Source organism: Musa acuminata, chromosome BXJ2-4 (genome assembly GCF_036884655.1).
Source record: "Musa acuminata AAA Group cultivar baxijiao chromosome BXJ2-4, Cavendish_Baxijiao_AAA, whole genome shotgun sequence".
Lineage (NCBI taxonomy): Eukaryota > Viridiplantae > Streptophyta > Magnoliopsida > Zingiberales > Musaceae > Musa > Musa acuminata.
The window spans coordinates 29,877,017-29,898,477 of NC_088341.1; the positions used below are offsets into that span (position 1 = coordinate 29,877,017).

The window sequence follows — 21,461 nt, forward strand, 5'->3', positions numbered from 1 at the left end:
CATGTGGTGACAGGTCCCCTGATAGACAACAAATCCTGAGGTAAAAGGAAGCACAATAGAGATGGGAAACAGGGCAATAAATACTCAACATAAATAATCATAATAGTTCCAGCATGTTGCATTGAATCCATCCTTACCAACCAGACTCCAACCGAAGCAAGCAAGTATTACACAGCACGTACAAGCAAACTACTAAGAAAGAAGAAGTCAATTCCCGAACCAACACCCTCATCATCTTCTACCTCGTGAGAGACTTCGCCGGCTGGGGCGAGGGTCACATCTGGTGCGCTCTTGACTTCCCTCCAACAACCTACATTCCCTTTTCCTTGTTCGCTTTCCATTCTACACAATGCTGCTATTTCAACTAATAAACCTCCTACTGCATTGTTCTTAATTACACATGGTGCGACCTCCACTTTCCCTGGACATCACCTTGGATCCCATTGTTGAGCACCGATACGACCAAAATGGCCCCCCCCACCATACACTCAGGTTGAACAAGTGAAAACTTGACAAAGTCCCAAGTACACTGAACTGATGTGGGATGCCCTCAAAGATCGTGGGCATAAGCGTCAATGGTTGGGCTTCGTCAAGTAGTCCCTTGTCGCACCAGAATGATGATGATTCTGGTGTGATGAGAGTGGAGCGAAGCGCAATTTGGTAATATCGAGTAAAATAGTTAGGGTTCAGGTGACTCCAGCCACTTACTTATTAGGGCTATTGTTCCGGCGCCATAGCAGCCGGCTGGGCCGCGGCGCCACCGCCGAGCACGGCGCTGATCTGTTGCACGGTGTTGCGGAGGTGGTTGTTGATGGCGGTGACGCTGGAGAGGTTGAGCTTGGCAGATGGGACTGCGCTAGCCAGAACCTGCATGCCGATTGTGAGCAGGCATCCGATGGTACTGGCCGAACCATCGCTGCTGCTGATGACGCCGTTTGGTGGGGCAGCGGGCGAGATGACGAAGCCAGTTGGGAGGAGGGGAATATAAGACGGGTCCTCGCCGCTCATCGCCACCTGGACGGCGTCGACGTCGATGGTAGCGTACACGACGATGCTGCCGCCGGAGGGGTGAGTGCTGCTTTCTTGAAGCAGGAGCTCCACACTGTGGGAGGAGTTGCTTGCCGCCTGAGTGGATATATCATTGTTGGCATGCGGAAACAGATTCATCAGCAACCAACGACAAAATGAGGCAAACAAATAATATTAGACGTATAAGCAGTTCGTAGTGTAACAAAAGTGCAAACAAATAATCTTTTTTCTTTTCTTGTGGTTAAGCAGAAGGAATGATCTAAAAACTCCTGCAAAAGATGGAAAGTTTGAGGCAACAAGTCGCAGGCAATAGAAGGGCGTACTGACATTAACACGCAGAAGCGAGACGCAGTTCCTTGGGTGCGAACCATTGGCGATATGAGCCACCTCATGTAAGGAGTTACCGCTTGAGAGAACATCCAACTGCAGCAGAAACAGGCATTTCAGTTCAGCTTTGACAAAAACAAAAAAAAAGGTTCTCTGAAAGCAAGAACAAGCTGCTAATCTTATGTTCAGGTACCTGAGACCTCCTTTGCTCGTCCGTCAAAAGCTCGAACACCTGTTGATGAGAGAAAGGAAGCCATGTTGTCGAGACAGCAGTGAGAATAACACCATTTGGCTGGCCAGGTTCAGTATTTTTCCTGGTTGTCACCCTGATTGTGTCATCGGATGATTCAGAAAGAGCTGTCCAAGATTGCATTCCGGAGGCGTGTACGCTGGCGCAGAACGTTCTCATCATTCTCTGTGACAGCTTCATCATATTCTTTCTTGCCTCCGGGGTGGGGATCACTGAAGGGAACAAGTCCATTTAGATGAGAGAATCACAGCTTATAGAGTATATATATATATAAAGACAAAGAAGCCAGAATCTATGCCAAGCATTATTAGACACTGTACCTCCAAGGTCGGCAATATTTCTGGCCAGAAGGCTTGCAAGCCGCTCACATTGCCTTTGCAGGGTTGAAACCCAGCGTGTTGCTCCAAACGCCACGCCGGTGCTGACAAATTGATCAAATATCTGATGCACTGGTTTATCCTCCACCTCTGCATGTTCTACCCACATCACCTGCCCAAACAAGACAGATGAATCTATCCATCCTAAATTTTATTATGACTTGATATCCAAAAACAAATGTCATTAAATGCACAGTTCTAATGCTGCTATTCCCCAAGTCATATGCTTCTGTAATGTTCTATAAAATTCTAGTGCATAATTTGTTTTATATAAATACAAAAAAAGTGCCTTGGAACGTTTGCATCCCGATGCTCGATTAATAACATCAGTTCATACAATATTTCATTCCAGTCGGAACGTATGCAGAGCCTCCAGTTGCCAGTTCTTTCGAGTCATGATCCATGAACATGGCGGGCATGCGGTGGGCATCAGTACAAGCGCCAATCTTATCTTCTATAAGTCAGGCCCTAATGAAAGATGATCACCTTTTTGCTACTAAATTCTGTATTCCCATACATGTCGAAGTTAACATTTTGTGCTTATCGTATAATGGAACAAAGACAATTATAATTGATCGTGTACCGATCAATACGAAACCTGGAACTTAATCGAAACTAGTTTCAGTAATTTCACATCATTAAGTAGGGTAATGAAAGGGATTAGAACTGAGCTTTTAATTGAAAATATCAACTTAGCAGAAAGAAAACGTACCTTGGAATACCCATTGGGCATATCTTGGATGACACAACCAGAGGTCCTCCGTCTATACCAGGGGAGGGACGTTTGAAGGCCATCGACGCAGCCATCGACAGGGAAATCAACAATGATCCAAGTACCTTCTTCTGAATTGTGTTGGAGGTACCGGAAGAAATGAGCCTCACGCGCAGGCACCAGAGGAGACAGAAATTGAAGCTCTGCGTGCAACTGTCAATAGCTCCAACATGAGAACACTTGTATCGAACAGGGCGGAAACAACGGTGCAGCAGATGCTAGATTACCAGATGCAAGCAGCCATTGCCATGACCAGCGACTCCTGGACTCAACACCTGAACTGTTGTAGCCTTGGAGACGACGGAAGGAAACAGCCCCATCCATTTGTCCTGGACAGCACGATTAGAAAGAGAAATGACCAACAAGCAGCTCACAAAATGGACTAATGAACACATACAAATCTTATAACGATTAACTCACGGCATCCAGGAAGGCATCGACCAACGTAATGCTGTTCATAATGACCATGGCGCTGTCCCTGGAAGCCTCGGTCCTAACCTCTCCGTGCTGCTGTTTCAAGTCCATCGGCCAGGAGAAGTTTTTTGCATGCTCTTCCAAATCCAAGACCTCCGTGGTGCGACAATCTCTTCTAATCCATAGTGGCCCGTTCGTGCGGCACATCCTGACTAAGTGATCAGCCGCCGTGATTGCTAGGTCCAGAACCAACGGCTTATCTTGGTCCAGGATGAGCATGCCAGAGAAGGGAGAGGCTTGGTCGGAGATCTGTGGAACGGGGATTATGTCATTGCAACTCACCACTGGCGGCTCCTTGAAGTGCCTCGAGTAGATGCCCATGTCGAGATCCAGCGAGGGGAGCAGTATAGGCGGTGCGGGACCTAATGGCTGCTGTTGCCGGCCACTATAGCGGGATGCGATGCAGGATAGACGTTCGAGCTGTACATAAAAAGGCAGCTGAACTGACTGTGTCCTCCATAAAGAAGCTGATTCAAAAAGGATGAGATACACACAATCTAGCATGTAGCACAAGAAAAACTTTTTTTTGACTTAGAACTCCAGTTTTCTGCGTCGTCGCATGCATGTGATGTTGTTCCGGGAAGAGGTTAATGAGGTTGATTTGCTGGAACTAGGGTTTAGTACCTCGTCCTTGAGTCGGGCGTTTTCGATGCGCAGTTGCTGCTCGTCGAAAGACATCTCGCCGAGGATCGCCGGGCCGCCGCAGTTGGGGCAGACGACGTTCTGAATCGCAGCCTGCAGCCGGAAGTTCTCGTTCTTCAGGCTCTCGTTCTCGGCTCGCAGTACCACGTTGTCCGCCCGGTCTTGTTGCGCCTTCAGTAGTCCCCAGTCCCAAAACCATATGGATCAGTAAACATTGTGCGCTAATAAGAAATGATTTCTAGTTTTTGATCGTGGTTTGCGGGTGCATGAATGTGCATGCACGCGTGAGGATATGTAGTCATCAAACGATGATCAAAAAGTTAGATGCGGTTGACGGAAACATGGTGCAAGGATTGGGAACGCATGAGCGGACCTTCATCTGGGTCCGGCGGTTCTGGAACCAGAACTTGACCTGCCGAGGTTTGAGGCTGAGTTCTTGGCTTAGCTTCATCCTCTGCTTCTCGTCCGGGTGCGGACATTCCTTAAACAACCTATTCAAAAAATCGGCATCGGATCACATCAGTCTTCTATGCCCCATCAAAAAGAATAGTCAAAACGAATGATGTATCGAATGAATGACGAGGTATGTGGGAGAATCTGATCTCACGCTTCCATTTCTTGAATCTGTCGGGTGGTGTGGCGGTGGTAGCGCTTCCTCTTGGCAACCGGCTGTTGCTGCTGCTGCGATGGTGGTTGTTGTTGCAACTCGTTATCATGTTCCTCGCCGCAGCTAAGCACTCCGTCCAAGGGTCCGCTACCAGACCCACTCTCCATCTCCTCTTCTTTGCTCACTCCCCTCCCAATCAACATCAGCCCCTCCTCCTTCTTACACCAAAGCAGATAAATCTTAGCAAATATCTCCTTTGGAAAAGAACAAGAAAAAAAAGAAGCAGATGCACAGAGAAAAAAAAAAGTCGATATGTAGGGGAAGACTGGTGCTTACCGGAATGATAGAGGAGAAAGCGTTGAAAGGGGGCATGTTGGCCAGGAAGCCGAGGTTAGGGTTTTGGATCGGAGAGGCGAAGAGTGAATCGGGTGACGCAACATTACCACTCACCATGGATGACAGCACTTGGCAATCTCCATACATCTTTAGCCCCTCTTTGTTCACCACTGCTTCTTTTCCCTGATGAAATGGTTAGAAACAAGGAAGCACTCGAGTGTTTTTTGTTTTGCCTTTCTCAAAGCCACACTTCCTCCATCTTCGCCATATCATTCAAACCTCTCCTAAACAGAACCGAACACAACAGAATGGAGAGATCCTTTAAGAATGAAAAGAAAAGGAGAGTAGATATACCGAGCAAAGAAGAAGAGAGAGGAGATCTGAAAGAGAGGATGGGATAAAGGGAGGAGCAGTAAATGGTGAGAAATAAATACCACTCACCACTGTCGGTGATATTTGGGAGAAAGGGAGGAAGATCAGGAGGATAAAAAAAGATACAAGTCCTCTTCTATTCCGACTTCTCCTCCTCTTCTTCTTCTCCTGCACTGTTTTGTAGACCTACGCTTTGGCTTTCTGTTTTCTTCTTCCACCTCTCTCTACATGATCTCGATGCTGCTTCACGGACAAACCATAGTAACTCTGCTCTCTCTCTCTCTCTCTCTATCGGGAGGAGAAGGAGGATTCTCTCTCTTAGACCAAAAGTTATCTAATATTTATTACTGGTGGGAGGTCATTACTGGGAGGGAGGTTTCACAGGGAAGGGAGGAGGAGGAGGAGGAGGAGGGATGGATGGTAAATGCGACTTTAACTGCGGGTGGCAGAAACCGATCCCCCGCCAGCAAATCCGTCTTGCCCACCGTAACCGACACGTGTCTTTCGGCAGCCCGAGCAGCGATCGGTCTGTTGCCCTAGGTCAACTCCCCTTCCCTCTCCCCCTCTCTGTCTCTCTTCCTCCCTCCCCGCCCCCCCTTACGCGCTTTCGCTCTGTCTTCTACTGCACCTTTCTCTCTCCGCGGTTCGAAACGTCCCTGGCCGGACCCGCCGTGGCTTCCGAGGTCCACCTACTGGACGGCTCTGATTCGCTTGATGACGTTCGATTTAGTGGCGGAGCGGGAAGTTAAGAAGTCCAACGGGGGGTTTCCGATATAACCAAAAAAAGGTAATGACGCAGGGGCGGTCAAAGGACTTTGACTTAAGAGCGCAGTCGATGTGAAGAAAAGAGTTAAGAGCCCAGCGGATAATTTCGTTGAGGGCCCACCACAACTTTCGATCGCAAGGAAGGTAAACGGTTCGAGTACACCGAGACGAGTAGCAAATGTTGATCGGATCGGTGATGAGTGGCCTTCCAAGTGGCACCAATGTTGTGCCATGTGTAATTTAGCGAGAAGGCAAAGTGAAATGGGATCATTATATGTTGTTACTCTTACAAATCAAACCTAACATATATACATATCAAACTTTGAGCGAGAGTCGATATTTCTCGTAACTGCACTCACACAGTGCCTTAAATATCAGGATCTCTCCTCAAACACATTTCCAATTCAACTCATATGATGATACTCCCACGAATCTATCGTTAATGCACGCGGCTAGTAATCCACTTCTTATTTCAGAAACATATTATTTGTATAAATAAATTGACTGTCCTTATATATTATTATTATTATATATTCCATTAGTATGCAATATGATATTGATCTGCCGGATATTTGGGACTTTACTAGATAGAATGTATTGCACATAACAAGGGAAAAAAAGACAAATCTCATGGATTAGGTGGTAGAGGAACATGGCCGTCCCAGGGAAGAACATGCTTCCGCAATCTGCAGTAAACAAAGCAGCATCGCTGTGTGATCTCTAATTCTCTGACACCAACTACCTAATTAATATCTACACATTAACTGGGGGGCATCGTTTGCATCATATGTGCTCTTAATGCTGCTAGTGTTCATCAATAGTCCCGCCTTTGTGTCACTCATCGAACAGCATTGACACAGTGACGTATTGCACAGTCACCACCCGGGCTGAACTACGTGTTTTGTGATTATATACATAATTATTGTATGCATGTATATACATATGTGTATATATGTTAAGAAAATTCTGTACGTCGTTTTATTAGCATTTGTGATTTAGTTTTCGAATCACAAAGGTCCTGAAGTGGTGGTCTATGACGGTCAACCGAGTAGAGTTGAACAAGTGGATGGATCGAATTCAACGCTTGCATGGAAGAACGCTGGGAAGGTGTAGCGGTCCGAAGAAGATGAGGGGGACTCGCGTGGTTTACAGAAAGGCAAAGGAAAGATAGCCAGAAAGGAGAAAGAATTGGGCGTGTACGGCGCCTGAGACGCTTCGTCACTTTGATGCAAACTAGGCAGAGCTGTAGGAGGGAGATGGAAGGGATACGGAGGGAGCGCCACCATTCAATTCGACTCAATTATGTGACGGCCATGTGGAAGCGAAGGGAAGGGGTTCCACACATGCCAGCACATGGGTGCACATCACGCACGCATTCATGGCACGCTCTTGCCCCTCTTTTTAATGGCTTTCTTGTACGACCATTCCGGACGCACACTGTCATTTGAAATCTTTGAACCTATATGAATTGTCACAGCACCTGATTCGACCATGCGTTGCTATGATATGTGTAATGTTGTGTCTCCCACCGACGTCATCGAGTATAAATGTAGCAGGTCATCGTATCTGACAACGTGGGAGTTTCAGTGAGTGTTATCGCCCGATATGGATGATCACTCTCGACGACGAATGATTAACTTGACCTGCTCTAAACCCGATGGAGTTGAGGTTTTCCGAGGTGCTGAGGGGTCTCATTGTGTGACATTGAGCCCGAATCGTCTTTCTTTCATACATTGTTACGAGGAGCTGCTTATATTGTAATATTTAGATTAGTTTCGTATCGATAATAAATAAGATTAGGAATAATCTATAATAATATGATAAATATATAAATATATAATTTAAATTTAAATATTTTATTTAATAATTAATAAAATAGAATTAATAAATAGTTAATCTATCATATTCGAATAGTGCTATTTGATATTAGATTCGAGTTAGTATTTGAATATAACAAAGAGATTCTGCTATGATAATAGCACGTCTTTGAATATAATGATGTTAAATCTCAAATTTTGATGATGAAATTAATTAATAAATTTATGAAATAATTAATATTTTAAAAAAAATATAGAACTAATTTTAATCATGAAAAAATAAAATAATTATAATAGGAGAATTAGACGTTGGGCCGAAGTAAGAGATCGAGCATCAGGTCGAAAAAAATCGAACATTGCACTAAGATCGAATGTTGCAGAACTCAATATGTAGATGAATCAAGTAATATACCGAAGGAAAACATAATGCGTCGGGAGTTCAGATGAACCAATAACATGTCGGATAATATATAATTCTTATCTTGTAATCGTTTATATCTTAATCGTCATAGTTTAGGTTTTAATTCAGTTAGTTTTGGGTGTAACTATGTTAACTCAATTAGGGGCCCATTGAGCTTGAATCGGGACTGATTTGGGCTGATTAGAAGGCCTATTCAATAACCCACAGTTAGGTCTGGCGGTGAAACTGCCTATGGGCTAGAACACATATAAAATGTATGTTTTCTGGTAGACCCAACAGTGGTATTGCCTAGACTAGCAATAGTACCACCAGTACACGATCTTCTATGTTGTTAGGTGATAATACTATCCAGACTGGCGGTAGTACCAGTAGGACTCCGAAATCCTACGGATGAGACTTTTTGGCTCCATTTTTAAAGTTATTTGAGATCTATAAATATCTCACTCATTCTTGTTTGAGATAGAAAAAAAAAAAGTGAACGAAAAGGCTTGTGATTCGAAGTTGTAGACTCTTGAAAAGTGTTTAGTATTTTCCTTTTCCTCTTTAAAGTTTAGAGCTCATACTAAGGGGTATAAGACTTGTAAATGTTATCTCCTAAACCTGTGAAAAGAAAAAAGAATTATAATAAGGATGGTTGATCTTCGTCCATTGAAATAAGATCGTAAGTGAAAATCGATGGTCTCAACGGAGAAAGAATCGGGAGTGAACGTAGGTTACGTTGATCGAACCACTATAAATTTAATATGTATTTCCTTTGATATACTTAATTCATATTATTTTTTAATTTAATTGCTTATTACACTTACTCATATTATAAGTAGTATAAGTTAAGTACCAGTTTCATCAAACGAATTTTTAAATTTCTCGAAATCACTATTTTAACTATGTTGAGTCTTGACGAGGACGTCAAACACATAAGTGAAAAAAATTATAATATCCTAATTATTTAAGTTTAATAAACTAGTTAGCTCATTGAGTTCGAGTTGACATATTTTCTAAAATAATAATTATAAAAATATTTCATTAATTATCTTCTTATCCTCAATAGTTATGAAAATATGAATATATTCTATACATATTGCGATTGACATGACAAATGGATAAGAAAGAGATATATAAATTTAACGGTTATGAAAATATTTTATAAAATAAAAAATTTGAAGAATATTTTCTATACAGATTGTGGTTGGCATGACTAAAAGAAAGAATAGGGAAGAGATGGATAAAGTTGACCTTGAAGACCATACCCACTCTCACTTTTAGAATAAACAAAAATATGTAGAGAATATATATTTTTAATAGAGATTATGATTGACATAATGTATTTGTCCATTCGGTCCTATCGTTTTAGATGATGTGTCGAACTCCACATAAAGACGAAGAATATGAGAAAATAAAAAAAATTATAATTTTGAGTTTAGGCATATTAATTTATCTGGTTACTTACAAATTAGGCCACAGTTATTCTCAAAGCATCATCTGTTAGGTGAGTGAGATGGGCATAATCCTAAGACCGTCATCAAAGCCAGTACGACCACAGAGCCTATATGTATGGCGGACATGATAACACCACCATAAAAGATTGCCAACAAGTCTTAACAACAATTAATTTCACGGAAAAGGAATACATGGTGCTCGCTTGTTGAAACCCATCTATCATGACATCGGACGTGTTATCAGAAAGCTAGATTGAAGAGAGATGGGAGTCCCTATGGATGTTGCCTCAATATAGAAACTCAACTACTTCCTTCAGGCTTTAGGCATCGGAAAACTAGTGATCAATTTTTAGGGAAGAGGGATTTGCACAATATAAGCTAAATCTTAATGGTTTCACGAGGGTTCTCACTAACCTAGCTTGCTTGTTATAGCACTTCTGTGGCTGATCAGGGAAGAAAATTGAAGGCATGGATGAATGAGCTCTGATACAGACCACAGAAAAGAATGATAAATGAATGCAGATGCTGAGAGGTGTAAAGTAAGTAAGCCTTCTGATATTTGTCCTTCAAGTTGAAAGCAAGGAAGCAATTCAATTAAAAACACAGGCTGCTGGCAATGTAGGAAAACTTGTCACTGCAACAGTTCTGATAGAATGCATTGTGTTACTGATTAGATGTAATCAGCCAGGAGGAAAACTCTCCGAGAAATCCTGAGTCTATCGAAGCTGTTTGCATAACTTCTTGGCATAATAAGCATCTAAAAGCCCACCATGTAGAGACCGAGGCATATGATGTTCTTTTCTGGTAGGTGGACTTGGAACTGCAGGAGTGAGTGATCATGTTGAACTCGTCAGAAGCACTTCCACAGTTGCATCCGTCAAAGATGACTCTCCAGAAGGCCAACAAGTCATGAATCTGCTCCATGAATTAAATGGAACAAAGGCAGCCATTGATTCCTTGCATCGAATGCCATGGACAGTCACATGAAACAATACTGCAGTGACTAATCAAGCAGGCAAAAACTTGTCATCATGTAATAAATTCACGAGAATAAATGGTCGTTGCAGTCAAAATACAGTATGTGACTACATCGAGATATGTTTACGCAGCGGTTCAGGTGGGATGCAGTTGACCAAGTCCATGGAAATGACACCAAGTTGAACAATATGGGACAAGCAAGATAGCATAAACAAAGCTCTGTGCAGATGCGACTTTGTTGACTGAGTAAAGTCTGGTCAACTGTCAGAAATGGAGGGAATTGTAACCTGAAACGGAGAGACGACGCTTTGAATCATATGCCTTCGGAACTCGAACTCGTTTGTGACAAGTATTCGCATACAAATATTTTACGCGTTCTTGAAGTGAAGCATCAGGACATGCATTAAACTCTGTCGGGAAATTGAACTCCGGCAGCACAAAGATTTCGTTAGGTTGAGTAAGTCAATGGATACAATCAAAGTCTAAATCAGCTATATGATACGTACCGAGTTCATATGAAGTAATCTTAATCTGATATTATTTTTTGTATAAAAGTTTTCATTAAGACGAGTGATATCATTAAAAATCAGCATAAAATAAAAAATAAATAATTTCTATTGCTTATAAAGTTAAAATACTAACTATAAAAGTTCAAATAATAAAATAAAAGTATGATAAAATACTTATAGGTGTATAAGAACGTTGGTTGTTCCTAGACAACAAGCAATAAGCTTTGGGGTCTTCTCATAATAGTTGGATGAATTTGTAAGATAGAATTTTAACTATTATAACTCGAGAAAAAAGGGGTTACTATTGGAGGGTAGAACCCAATTTTGAACTCCTCTTCTTTTGGCTCTTAGTGTAAGTTGGATCTAAGGTGGATAGTGAGACTTTTTGGCCAACTTTTACTTTTTATTCTTTTTATTATTGTTAAATATTTCTTTGGAAGCTATTAAGGCAATAGCAACTTAAAAAGAATCTATGTAATAAGGTGGCTATAGGTAGCAAGGAGGGATATTAGACTTGCAAACCTCATCATCTCTTTCTCTTTTATCTTTTTAGCTTAGGATCGACTATCTTCTTAAGAAAAGGTATGACTTGATTACTTTTAAGTGGGCTACATTTATAGGATTGATGGCATCCAAAACATAATTTAATTAAGAATTCTTTTTACTTTTTTGTAATCATAAGTCTTATTAGGGGTTGTCCTAGTCCTAGTCATATGAGGATTAAGATTGAGCTAACTTAACGATGCTTTCTTCTTTTATAGCCAAGAGGTAGAGCCCTAATTAGATTAGGACTTAGAGCTAACTTGAATATAGTCTTTGGATTCTAGCAAGATCAAAATGGGGTTTGATTAAAACTCCAATTGGGCCAAATTAGAGTTTGGCTCCAACTATACTAAATTATCCCTAGTTATGGCTTTTCTAATTAAGCGATTCATGTCCCACTGAATCTTACTTTGAGATTTCTTCTCTCTTTATCCATAGTTTAGAATTTTTGTTATCATCCATCATTATGGTTAGTGTTGCTCTACTTGGCTATGCTATCTACATGCATAGTTTGATGGGATTTTTCTTGTTGCTAATCTCTGTTGACTCAAGGGTTGTCTTTCTCTTTTTAGAGCTTTGAGGTTGCTATTATCTTTTTTGGTTTCTTCTCCTCTTTTCTCATGTTGGAAGTAGACTTTGATTTTTTATGTCGAAGTGAGATTCATAAGTTTTTGGCAAATATTTACCATTCTCTTTACTTAGCCATTAGATGTTAAATCTTCTATGGAATCAATTGGATCTCGTATGATAAGGAATTTCCTTCCATCATTTTATAGTTGGTGCTTTTGGGGAAAAAAAAGTAGACCACATCTCGATCATAAAAGCAGGGGCTCTCAAGGATGACTTATATGCTAAGTGGGACCATCTTGCATGTCACTTCATTAATGAATCCTTTGTGATAGAGAAGCATATATTACATGTTGGTTGATCTTCATCTTCACATTATCATAAAGCTATCTAAGAAGATATGGGTACTGTTTACATTTCAAAGTGTTTATATTCCTTGCATTGAGTTAGCTATTATAATTTGTCTCCTCATTGCCATTAAGTTTCTAGAATACAAGAAGTTTTGCCAAAAAAAATAAAATTTTACCTTGACTTGGAGTAAGTCTCTGATAGTTTTGGTCACCGCTAGAATTGTACAATCTTTTCAATCATTTTTACCGCCTACTTCTCTAGGTAGAAAAGATACAACACTATATGCTACCTACTTAGTTCTTTGGTTAAGCACTTCTACATCGATCCGAAATCTATCACTTTTGGCTATCTTGATGAGAAGCTTATCGACACTAGTCTTATGAAGTTCCCTAACTTGAGCCATTCTATCTTTTCTTAGTACTTAAAGTTTTCCTTTTGTATTCTCTACCTTCTTAGCCCCCTTTCATGACCATACACTCTCCCTTCATGAGAGGAATGGATCAATAACTCAGTAGAAGTCTTGTCTCTATGATACCATAATGTTGTCATACCCATGACCCTACTAATCATTGTCTTGAATTGCATCCCTTTCTTTACGATTGATAGATATACCTCTACAGCATTGTAGCACTCATTCGAGTCCACCTCTATCCTGATTGTCGCTTAGTTTTGGGTAACTAAGTCCCTCTGTACTCATCATTACTTCCTTACCTCTTTTGACCACTTATTTCAATACCTATATATTATTTGAGTAGTTCTCCTTGATTAATAGAAAAATAAACTACAACTACCATGCATGGCCTCGACCATCATGTTGTAGGGCTCACATTGATCCAATTCTTCTTTGTATCCTTGATAGCAACATTCATATACTTTATCTTGTCTTATGATTTGTCAGGATCCCTTAAACGAATATGAGCTATAGAGTAGTTTAATTCTCTGGTCGCTTTGATCACACCTCTGTATGACCAAGTCTTCCCATGGGATTCATTAGTATTTAGATTTAGAATCTCCCTCGATGGTACATAGCCCCCATATGTTGATGATCAAAGATTTCATCCGATGTAAAATTTGGTACATACATAGAAGACCCGCTTCTATGGTACCATGGCATTCACTAGTTGAATATATAGCTCTTCTTGCTATTGTGTTGTTCATTGAGGTGGAGTGCTTAATAGCACCTTATCATACCTTTGTATGATCAAGCTCATCACGAGATTTCTCTCGTATGTGTCATATTACGTTGAACTATTCCATCATGATATGTTGTACTATGTCTCTTCTAGTGATATCTCTATTGCACTATGATATATGGGATGAACTCGGATTATGATATCTTTATATGCAGCCTTTGCTAGCATATCATAGAGCCTCTATCACCTTTGATTGTGTTCGCTCCTTTGACAATCGACTTTTGTCTATTTGCTCTTAGGTCACATATGGACAAAATATAGCTCTAGGATAATTCATCGCTTAGTAGCTCTCGAAGTCCATCGACTTTATTGAAATTAGTGTGCTATTGTCCGGATCTTAAGCCCCTACTCCCAACATAATCTTTGCTACCCACAACTTCCTTTATAATAATTCAAATTATAACATTGTGGTATATTCTTTAGGAGTACCCACCTTCGTAGTCTCTTACCCTATGCTAAGGCTTTGTGATTCCAGCTTTGCCTCCAAAAGTTGTGTCACTTTAGTCCCTCCATCAACCAAGATAAAATGTATATGCCTCAAAGCTTCCTTCGATTTTGACACCATACAAGATGAGTCCGCTCAATTAGAATGATAGACCTATTAAACAACATGATCTTGCTTTTACTTTTGCAAGAGTTCATGTCTTTAACTTTTGTATAAGAAAAGCTTTGCACCTCTGCTCTATGTTCTATCTTCTATATTGACTCCCTTCATGTGACGAGCATTTCACCAAGTTATTCCACTCCTTAGTTTACAATGAGTTGATGGTGGTCCTTGTGCCTACCATTTTATGGGTCAACCCTTCGTTGAGTCCAATCTTCACATTAACTCTAAGTGTGCATTTGTTTGGTATTGTATAGGGTCACTCTCCCACTTGATCTCACAATACGTCCATCAATGTATTATCTCATGTGAGATCATGTGATGACTCTTCACTACTTGCTCTGTCCATTGAGTTTTAGGAGTTATTGTCTTGACATAACCCCCTCAATATATGCAGTTTGTTATATATGATTCTCCCTTTATATAATCGAATCTTAACCCTCTTAGATATCTGTCATAATAGATCAACTTTTCTCTTCGCATCATTTCCTCTAGAAATTAAGAAGGTTACTATCCCCTTAGATTACTTTGTCTTATTGAATAAACTATACATTCTTCGTCACCATGAACATACTTGCTAAATTATGACTCTTCACTAATACAACCTTTGTTGCACCCCTTAAGGCTTAGCAATATATTAAACCTATTGTACACTTTAGTCTCCTATGGGTGTATTCTTTCCATACTGAAGAGAAAGATTCTATGCTTCACAGTATTGAGTTTCAGCCACCTTAAGATAGCCATGAATAATTTATTATCCGTATATAAGTCCTTGCATGAGTACTAATTCTTTTAGTTATAGAGTAACTCATCTCTTCTTGCTGCTGGGAAATCTGGGGGCAACATCACATGCATAGTGGAAGAACATAAAAATAAAATTCTCAATTTCCCAAAGATGTGTTCATCGTCGTGCAAAGATTGATGTGTAAAATCTGTAAAACTTAAAATTACATATATGAAAGATTGTGTTATCCAAGGAGATTGTATATCCCTGAATCCTTGCAGATCTTTAGGAGAGGGTGAAAGAGGTCAAATGTTCTCCTTTATAGCGGTGATTCACACAGCAAGGCTGCGACGATGCTCCTCAAGTCTCCAGGCCTGCTAACCGAGGAGGAGAGAGGGAGGAGAATATGAGAGGCAACCCAAAAATGCTCTAGCTTATGAACCATTGGTTCCCTCCTATTTATAGAGGTCCCATGTCAACTTAACCCTAGTGGATCCTGCTCCATTGGGTGTTGGATCTCTATCCAACTACCTAAGCCTATTAGATTAATGGATCTCTATCCAATAATGTCTCATTGGCTTTTATTGGATCTTATCCACAAGATTTAATAATTCAGGGGCTTATTGGATATCCAATAAGATAGGGGCTCCGATAGATATCTCGTTGCAACGCCTACTACATGTGTGTGACCCTCTAGGCCCAATATCAAGCTGACCGTGAGTCATACATATCAAAACTCCTTCTGGCTTCGTAAATTATTATCTCCATAATAATTCACTCGACTCATCGATTGCGGAGGTACTAGGCCACTACGTCGTAGTCGCCAGACGATATAGGGGAATCCAATCCATTGGACTTGTCTATCCTCAGTTACCATATACCTATAGTCCCTCATCCATCTAATATCATAAAGATCATATACTAGGCATGGCGTTGTCAAACCCATACGGTTTCTACTCGAGTCTCGCTCTAATTGGATTCTCTCAAAGAACTATTTCTCTCTCAATCCGAATGACCATGGGTAAGGATTTGTTTGAGCAAGAGCATATAGGATATTTCTCTCATAATACCGAGAGTGGATGATCCTCTATCGACACTTAATAGTCCTTGTAAGGTTGACTACCACTCCCGATGACCGACTGTACTAGATCTGAAAATTCTAAACTTATAAGTCCGGTATCAAAGAGTGGAGTACTAATACATGACATCCTTGATGTCTCAAGTCTAAGGACCAAATACACAACTAGGACTATAGAATCACTATATGATAATAAGGCATCATCAACCATCCAGCATTTTGTAAGCGGATCAATCAGTGAACTCATTCTCTAGTGAGCACCTATACTATATCCCTAGTGTCCCCACACGAGCAACTATGAGACCAATTGCATCTATCATATGGACGGGTATACAGCACATCAGTCTATCCGATTATCTCGATGTTCCTCTTAAGTACCTTATGACTGGGATTATTTAGGATCTGTGTTTAAAGATGAATCAGTCTCATTATCGTGATTTCATCACAATCTGATTCTCATTGCACAGATCCATGAACATCATAATATATTCAAGCAACAGACAATATAAAGTGATAAAATGTCAAATAATAATAACAAGTAAAAAAACTACGTGTCAAGTCACACATGCCATAACAAGTGATTGGCTTATAGAGCACCTATAACTAGCACTTGCATGGTATCCTCCTTTGCCAAGCGCCCCTACTTGCCTTGAGCACTGTCAAGTTTAGTTGCCATCATTGAGTCGTAGCTCAAACTTAGTCATCCTAACCTTTGTACGATATGTGTTCTTCCCAGCTTGCTTGTCCTCGTGATACCTCTCTTATGGTTAACCATTACTCTAAATACTAATCTCAGATGCCTTCTCCTCTGAGTAACACTTTTCCCTATATCTTTATGCTTATTTCCTCAAATAGTCGCGCATGTTAGCTACCCTCAAGGCAGCCCCATTAGTCCCCCATGTTTACATGTCATATGTTTCTAAATGTACTTGTCTCGCTCTAATATCATATGATACAAACTTAACTAGTTTGGCCTAAGCTATATAGCACCCTTACATGGTCATCCATAAATCATCAGCCTTCTCAAAGTTTCTTATGGTCCCTTAAGGACTTATAAAATAGAAGATAGGTTAAAAAAAATATTTTATTCGAGATCTCATAAGTAGACATTGCTAGTCATAGGTGCCCTACAGGCCAATCATGTGAGTGATGACACATATGATATTATATGCACTCTTTTTGCTCATTATTTATTTGATATTTTCTCGCTTTATATTGTTTGCTGCATATATTGTGACGTCAATGGATCTATGCAATAAGAATCAAATCGTGATGAGATCACAATAAGGAGACTAATTCACCTTTAAACACATATCCTAAATAATCTCGATCCTATGTTACTCGAGAGGGACATCGAGATAACTAGATAGACTGGTGTGCTGTATACCTGTGTATATGATGAAAGCGACTGATCTCATAGCTGCTCGTGTGGGGACACTAGGGATATAATACATGTGCTCATTGGAGAATAAGGTCATTGATCAATCAACTTATGAAATGCTGGATAGTTGATGATACCTCATTATCAGATAGTAATTTTATCACCTTAGTGGTGTATCTAGTCCTTAGACTTGAGACACCAAGGATATCCTATATGAGTATTCTATTCATATAGGATATCGAGAGTGGCAGCCAACCTTACGAGGGCTATTGAGTGTTGATAGAGGATCATCCACTCTTAGTGTCATGAGAGGAATATCTTATGTGTTCTTGCTCAGGAAAATCCCTAGCTAGGATCATTTGAATTAAGAGAGAAAGAGTTCTCCGGGAAAATCTGATTAGAACGAGACTCGAGTAGAAATCGCATGAGCTTGACAGCACCATGCCCGGTATATGGTCTTTGGGATATTAGATGGATAAGAAACTATAGATATATGATAACTAAGGATAAATAGGTCAAATGGATTAAATTCTCCTATATCGTCTGAAGACTACGGTGTAGTGGCCTAGTATGTCCGTAGTCAATGAGTCGAGTGAATTATTATAGAGATAATAATTCACTAAGCCAAAAGGAGTTCTGATAGGTATGACTCTTAGTCAACTCAATATTGAGCCTAAAGGGTCACACACATATAGTAGGTGTTGCGATGAGTAGAGGTTTAGATATCCGTTGGAGCCCCTATCTTATTGGATATCCAATAAGCCCTTGAATTATTAAATCTTGTGGATAAGATCCAATAAGAGTCAATGAGAGATTATTAGATAGAAATCCACTAATCTAAGAGGCTTGAGCAGTTTGATGGAGATCCAATATCCAACAAAACAAGATCCATTATGGTTAAATTGATAGGGAACCTCTATAAATAGGAGGGAACCAAAGGGCTATAGGCTAGACCATTTTTAGTTGCCACCTCCTATTCTCCTCTCCCCCTCTCATCCTCAACCAGTAGCCCCTATTTGGGGTGTGTCGACAACAAGAAGAGCCGACCCCCTTCTTGATCCTATGGTGCACGTGGGAAGGAGGATTGTGCAGCGATTTGAAAAATGTCTTTGTAGCTCCTACCATGTGGATCATTACTAGAGAGGATGACAATTGACCTTTTTCATCCTCTCTCACATATTTGTAGGATTTCAAGGATATACGATCTCTCTAAGTAACACACATCCCTTAATATATACGGTTTTTTGGGTTTTGTAGGTTTTTGCACATCAATCTTTGCATGACAATAAGAAACTAATTTTTGTAAAATTTATTATTTTTGTTTTCTATTCTTCTGCTGCACATGTGATGTCACCCTAGGTTTGCCAATCAATTACATAACAAAAGGGTCTAAGATAGTCCGCTATAGTTAAAAGTTCTCACAAGTATCCATATGATACTACTATAGAATAAGACAGTAAACTAGCCCTAGATAATACACTAAAGACTCATTCAACCATGTGCCACCAAGGTAGCTTCAGAGTATTATATTGGCTGACACTCTGTACCACTCTATGGAGTTAGAAAAACTCCAAAATGGTTACTTAGATAACTTATTTTTGGATAGTTTTACCTTTGCATGATGATTACACATAACCTATGTTTATAAGACTAAGTTAACCATGAAAGCTAATTAAAATAAGGCTACTAAATCTACTATAAACCCTTTATATGCTATGTAAAGTATGAACAAAATCGAAAGATACAAACATATACGAATATTACATCGAACACCCTTTGTATAGATTTATCCATAACAAACTGGTTGATCCAAAGAAGAAGAAAGTTGACATTTGGATAAGCTTTGTTGAGGCCAGTGTAATCAACAATCAGTCGTCATTTTTCGTTACTTACAGTAAGAACTACACTAGCAAGCCACTTGAGATAGTAGACCTCATGAATAAAGTTAATTTACCTCTTCTTCCTTCGTAGCTGATCGGTTTGGGATGAATCTTCGGGGCTTCTGTTAGACCTAACAATGTGCGAGATTGATGTTGAGTTGAGTTGAGCTGTGCTTTGATCAATGCCGAGAATGTTGCTTGGGGACCAACTGAACACTTCTTAGTTCAGGTGTAAGAAATTGACTAGTTCCTTCTTCTCATCAAATAGCATAGACCCTATTTTGATGGCACGATCTGGCCGCTTAGGATCCAAGAGGATTTCATCTAAGGGCTTTCTTGCTTAGGATGAGCATTCGCTAGCATAAGGTCTTGTAGGTCCATTTGTTACATAGACAACATTGCCTTCTTGGGCAAGATGATCAATATCGGGTAGCATTGCTTTGACCCCCTTGGATCACTTCTTAGTTCATCAATCACTAAAATGCCTGATCCACCCTGCAATATCATCAAAATGATTCAATAGACCTACAAAGAGCATTCAAATGTTTAAACATACACCAAAGAAACACTTTTACAAGAAGAACTTACAGGGCTTTTATAGACATCGATTTCTTAGAAAAGCAAGGGACTCTAAAAGAGCATCAGTTAGCTTCTAAGACCGAAGTGGTTCTCTATGGCTTGTCGATACCCTTGTCAGATGAACTAACGGGTGTATATAGAGATACAACAAAGTCAGGAGATTTCTAACGTTGTTATAGTTTCTATGTTTCATGTAACAAAATTGATATCCGGCTATTGAGGTGGCCTCATTCTTTTATTCTAGTGATAATGCATTCTTTATCTTGCAAGTATCTTTTTAGCGTTGCACTCTGATGCATATGAAATATCTTTTTATTATTGCAAGTATGACCATTTTAAGCTTGCAAGGGAGATGAGAAACTTATTTCTCCGACTAATTGTCTTTCAAGAAAATACAATAGACTTTTGCCCTTTTTGCGTCTACTCCATTTCTCAGTGTTCCATTATGAATTAACTGATTTTTAACTCCAAAAGTTCATGCTACGATCATTGTTTCATACTCCGGATTGATCTAATGACCTTGAGAATATTATTTCTGCCCATAACAGTGACGGTAGGTATTATTGGAGGAGTTGTTTATACTATTTATTATAAGAAGAATGGTTCATGCAACTCTTGCTAATATTCCATGATGATTTTTGTTGGAACCATCTCCTAGATGCAATCTTGAACTTATTGTGATGATTTTTTTCATTTTAAATACTTTTATAAACTCTCGCGTGAGACGATTAATGCAATATTCTTATTTTATAAACAAAAAAATTATTTTTTTTGGTCTTCTTATTTGGATTCCTAAGTTTTCTTGATTTCTCATAGTTAGTGCACCATGTCTGACATATACATCTTTCTACTTTCTTCACCCTCCACATTTCTGTTAGTGTAGAAAAACTTAAGAAATAAAAATTACTTTTTCATATAAGTGTAATGTATCTAACAATTTATGAGAAGTCAATATGGTTTCTTATCAGTTTTATTAGTCCTTTGCTTAAAAAATAAACTATTTTGTTATCTTTTTCTAGTAATACAGTCTACAAGTTTGTACCATCTTCTTTTTACTAATCTATTTTTATATATTTTATTATAATATGCCACTATATAGATTATTCTAAATGTGTTTATTACATTTACTATGGCTTCGATTTCACCATCTGTTGAAGTTAGTATTATATTTCCCACTGCTATATCTACATATTTCTTTCTTGAATTCTATCTTTCATAGTAACACCGATCCCCATGCATTGTCAAAGGTTTCTCTTTTTATAATTATTGTAGAATCTATCTTGGAATTCTCAATTGTGGTAGGTCTTTTATTCTTTCTACTAGTTTTTTTATCTCCTAGATTAAAGTGTTTTTTTGTCTTGACTTTTTTAATATGTTGTATAGATGTTCTTATATATTTAGTGCCTAAAATTTTTTATAATTTTTTTGTTTCTTGTGAGTTATTTGACA

The 21,461-nt window shown here is 39.5% G+C and overlaps 1 protein-coding gene across 2 annotated transcripts; it reads right to left on the reverse strand.

The window, feature by feature from the left end:
• Positions 1–62: 62 nt before the first annotated feature.
• Positions 63–5,446, reverse strand: LOC135610232 (homeobox-leucine zipper protein ROC3-like). 2 transcript variants are annotated; one of them, XM_065104486.1, is made up of 12 exons: positions 5,256–5,446; positions 4,815–5,098; positions 4,479–4,693; positions 4,245–4,362; positions 3,854–4,042; positions 3,176–3,649; positions 2,983–3,084; positions 2,696–2,908; positions 1,927–2,095; positions 1,550–1,818; positions 1,357–1,452; positions 63–1,125 (listed from the first exon to the last, which is right to left on the reverse strand). In XM_065104486.1, exons 2-12 carry the CDS (start codon positions 4,959–4,961, stop codon positions 718–720), a joined length of 2,400 nt encoding a protein of 799 aa, XP_064960558.1. In that variant the 5' UTR covers positions 4,962–5,098; positions 5,256–5,446; the 3' UTR covers positions 63–717. The 2 variants fall into 2 exon arrangements, with proteins under 2 accessions (XP_064960558.1, XP_064960557.1); XM_065104485.1 differs by having other exon boundaries at positions 4,479–4,696.
• Between the last annotated feature and the right edge of the window lie 16,015 nt (positions 5,447–21,461).

Bases quoted from the DNA above. Each gene is read 5' to 3' on its own strand.
- LOC135610232 (XM_065104485.1), bottom strand. From the start codon at position 4,961: ATGTATGGAGATTGCCAAGTGCTGTCATCCATGGTGAGTGGTAATGTT. The intron at 4,043-4,244 runs GTCCGCTCATGC...GGACTACTGAAG, and splicing joins ACCGCCGGACCCAGATGAAG to GCGCAACAAGACCGGGCGGA. The intron at 1,126-1,356 runs GTCAGTACGCCC...ATATCCACTCAG, and splicing joins TCTCGCTTCTGCGTGTTAAT to GCGGCAAGCAACTCCTCCCA.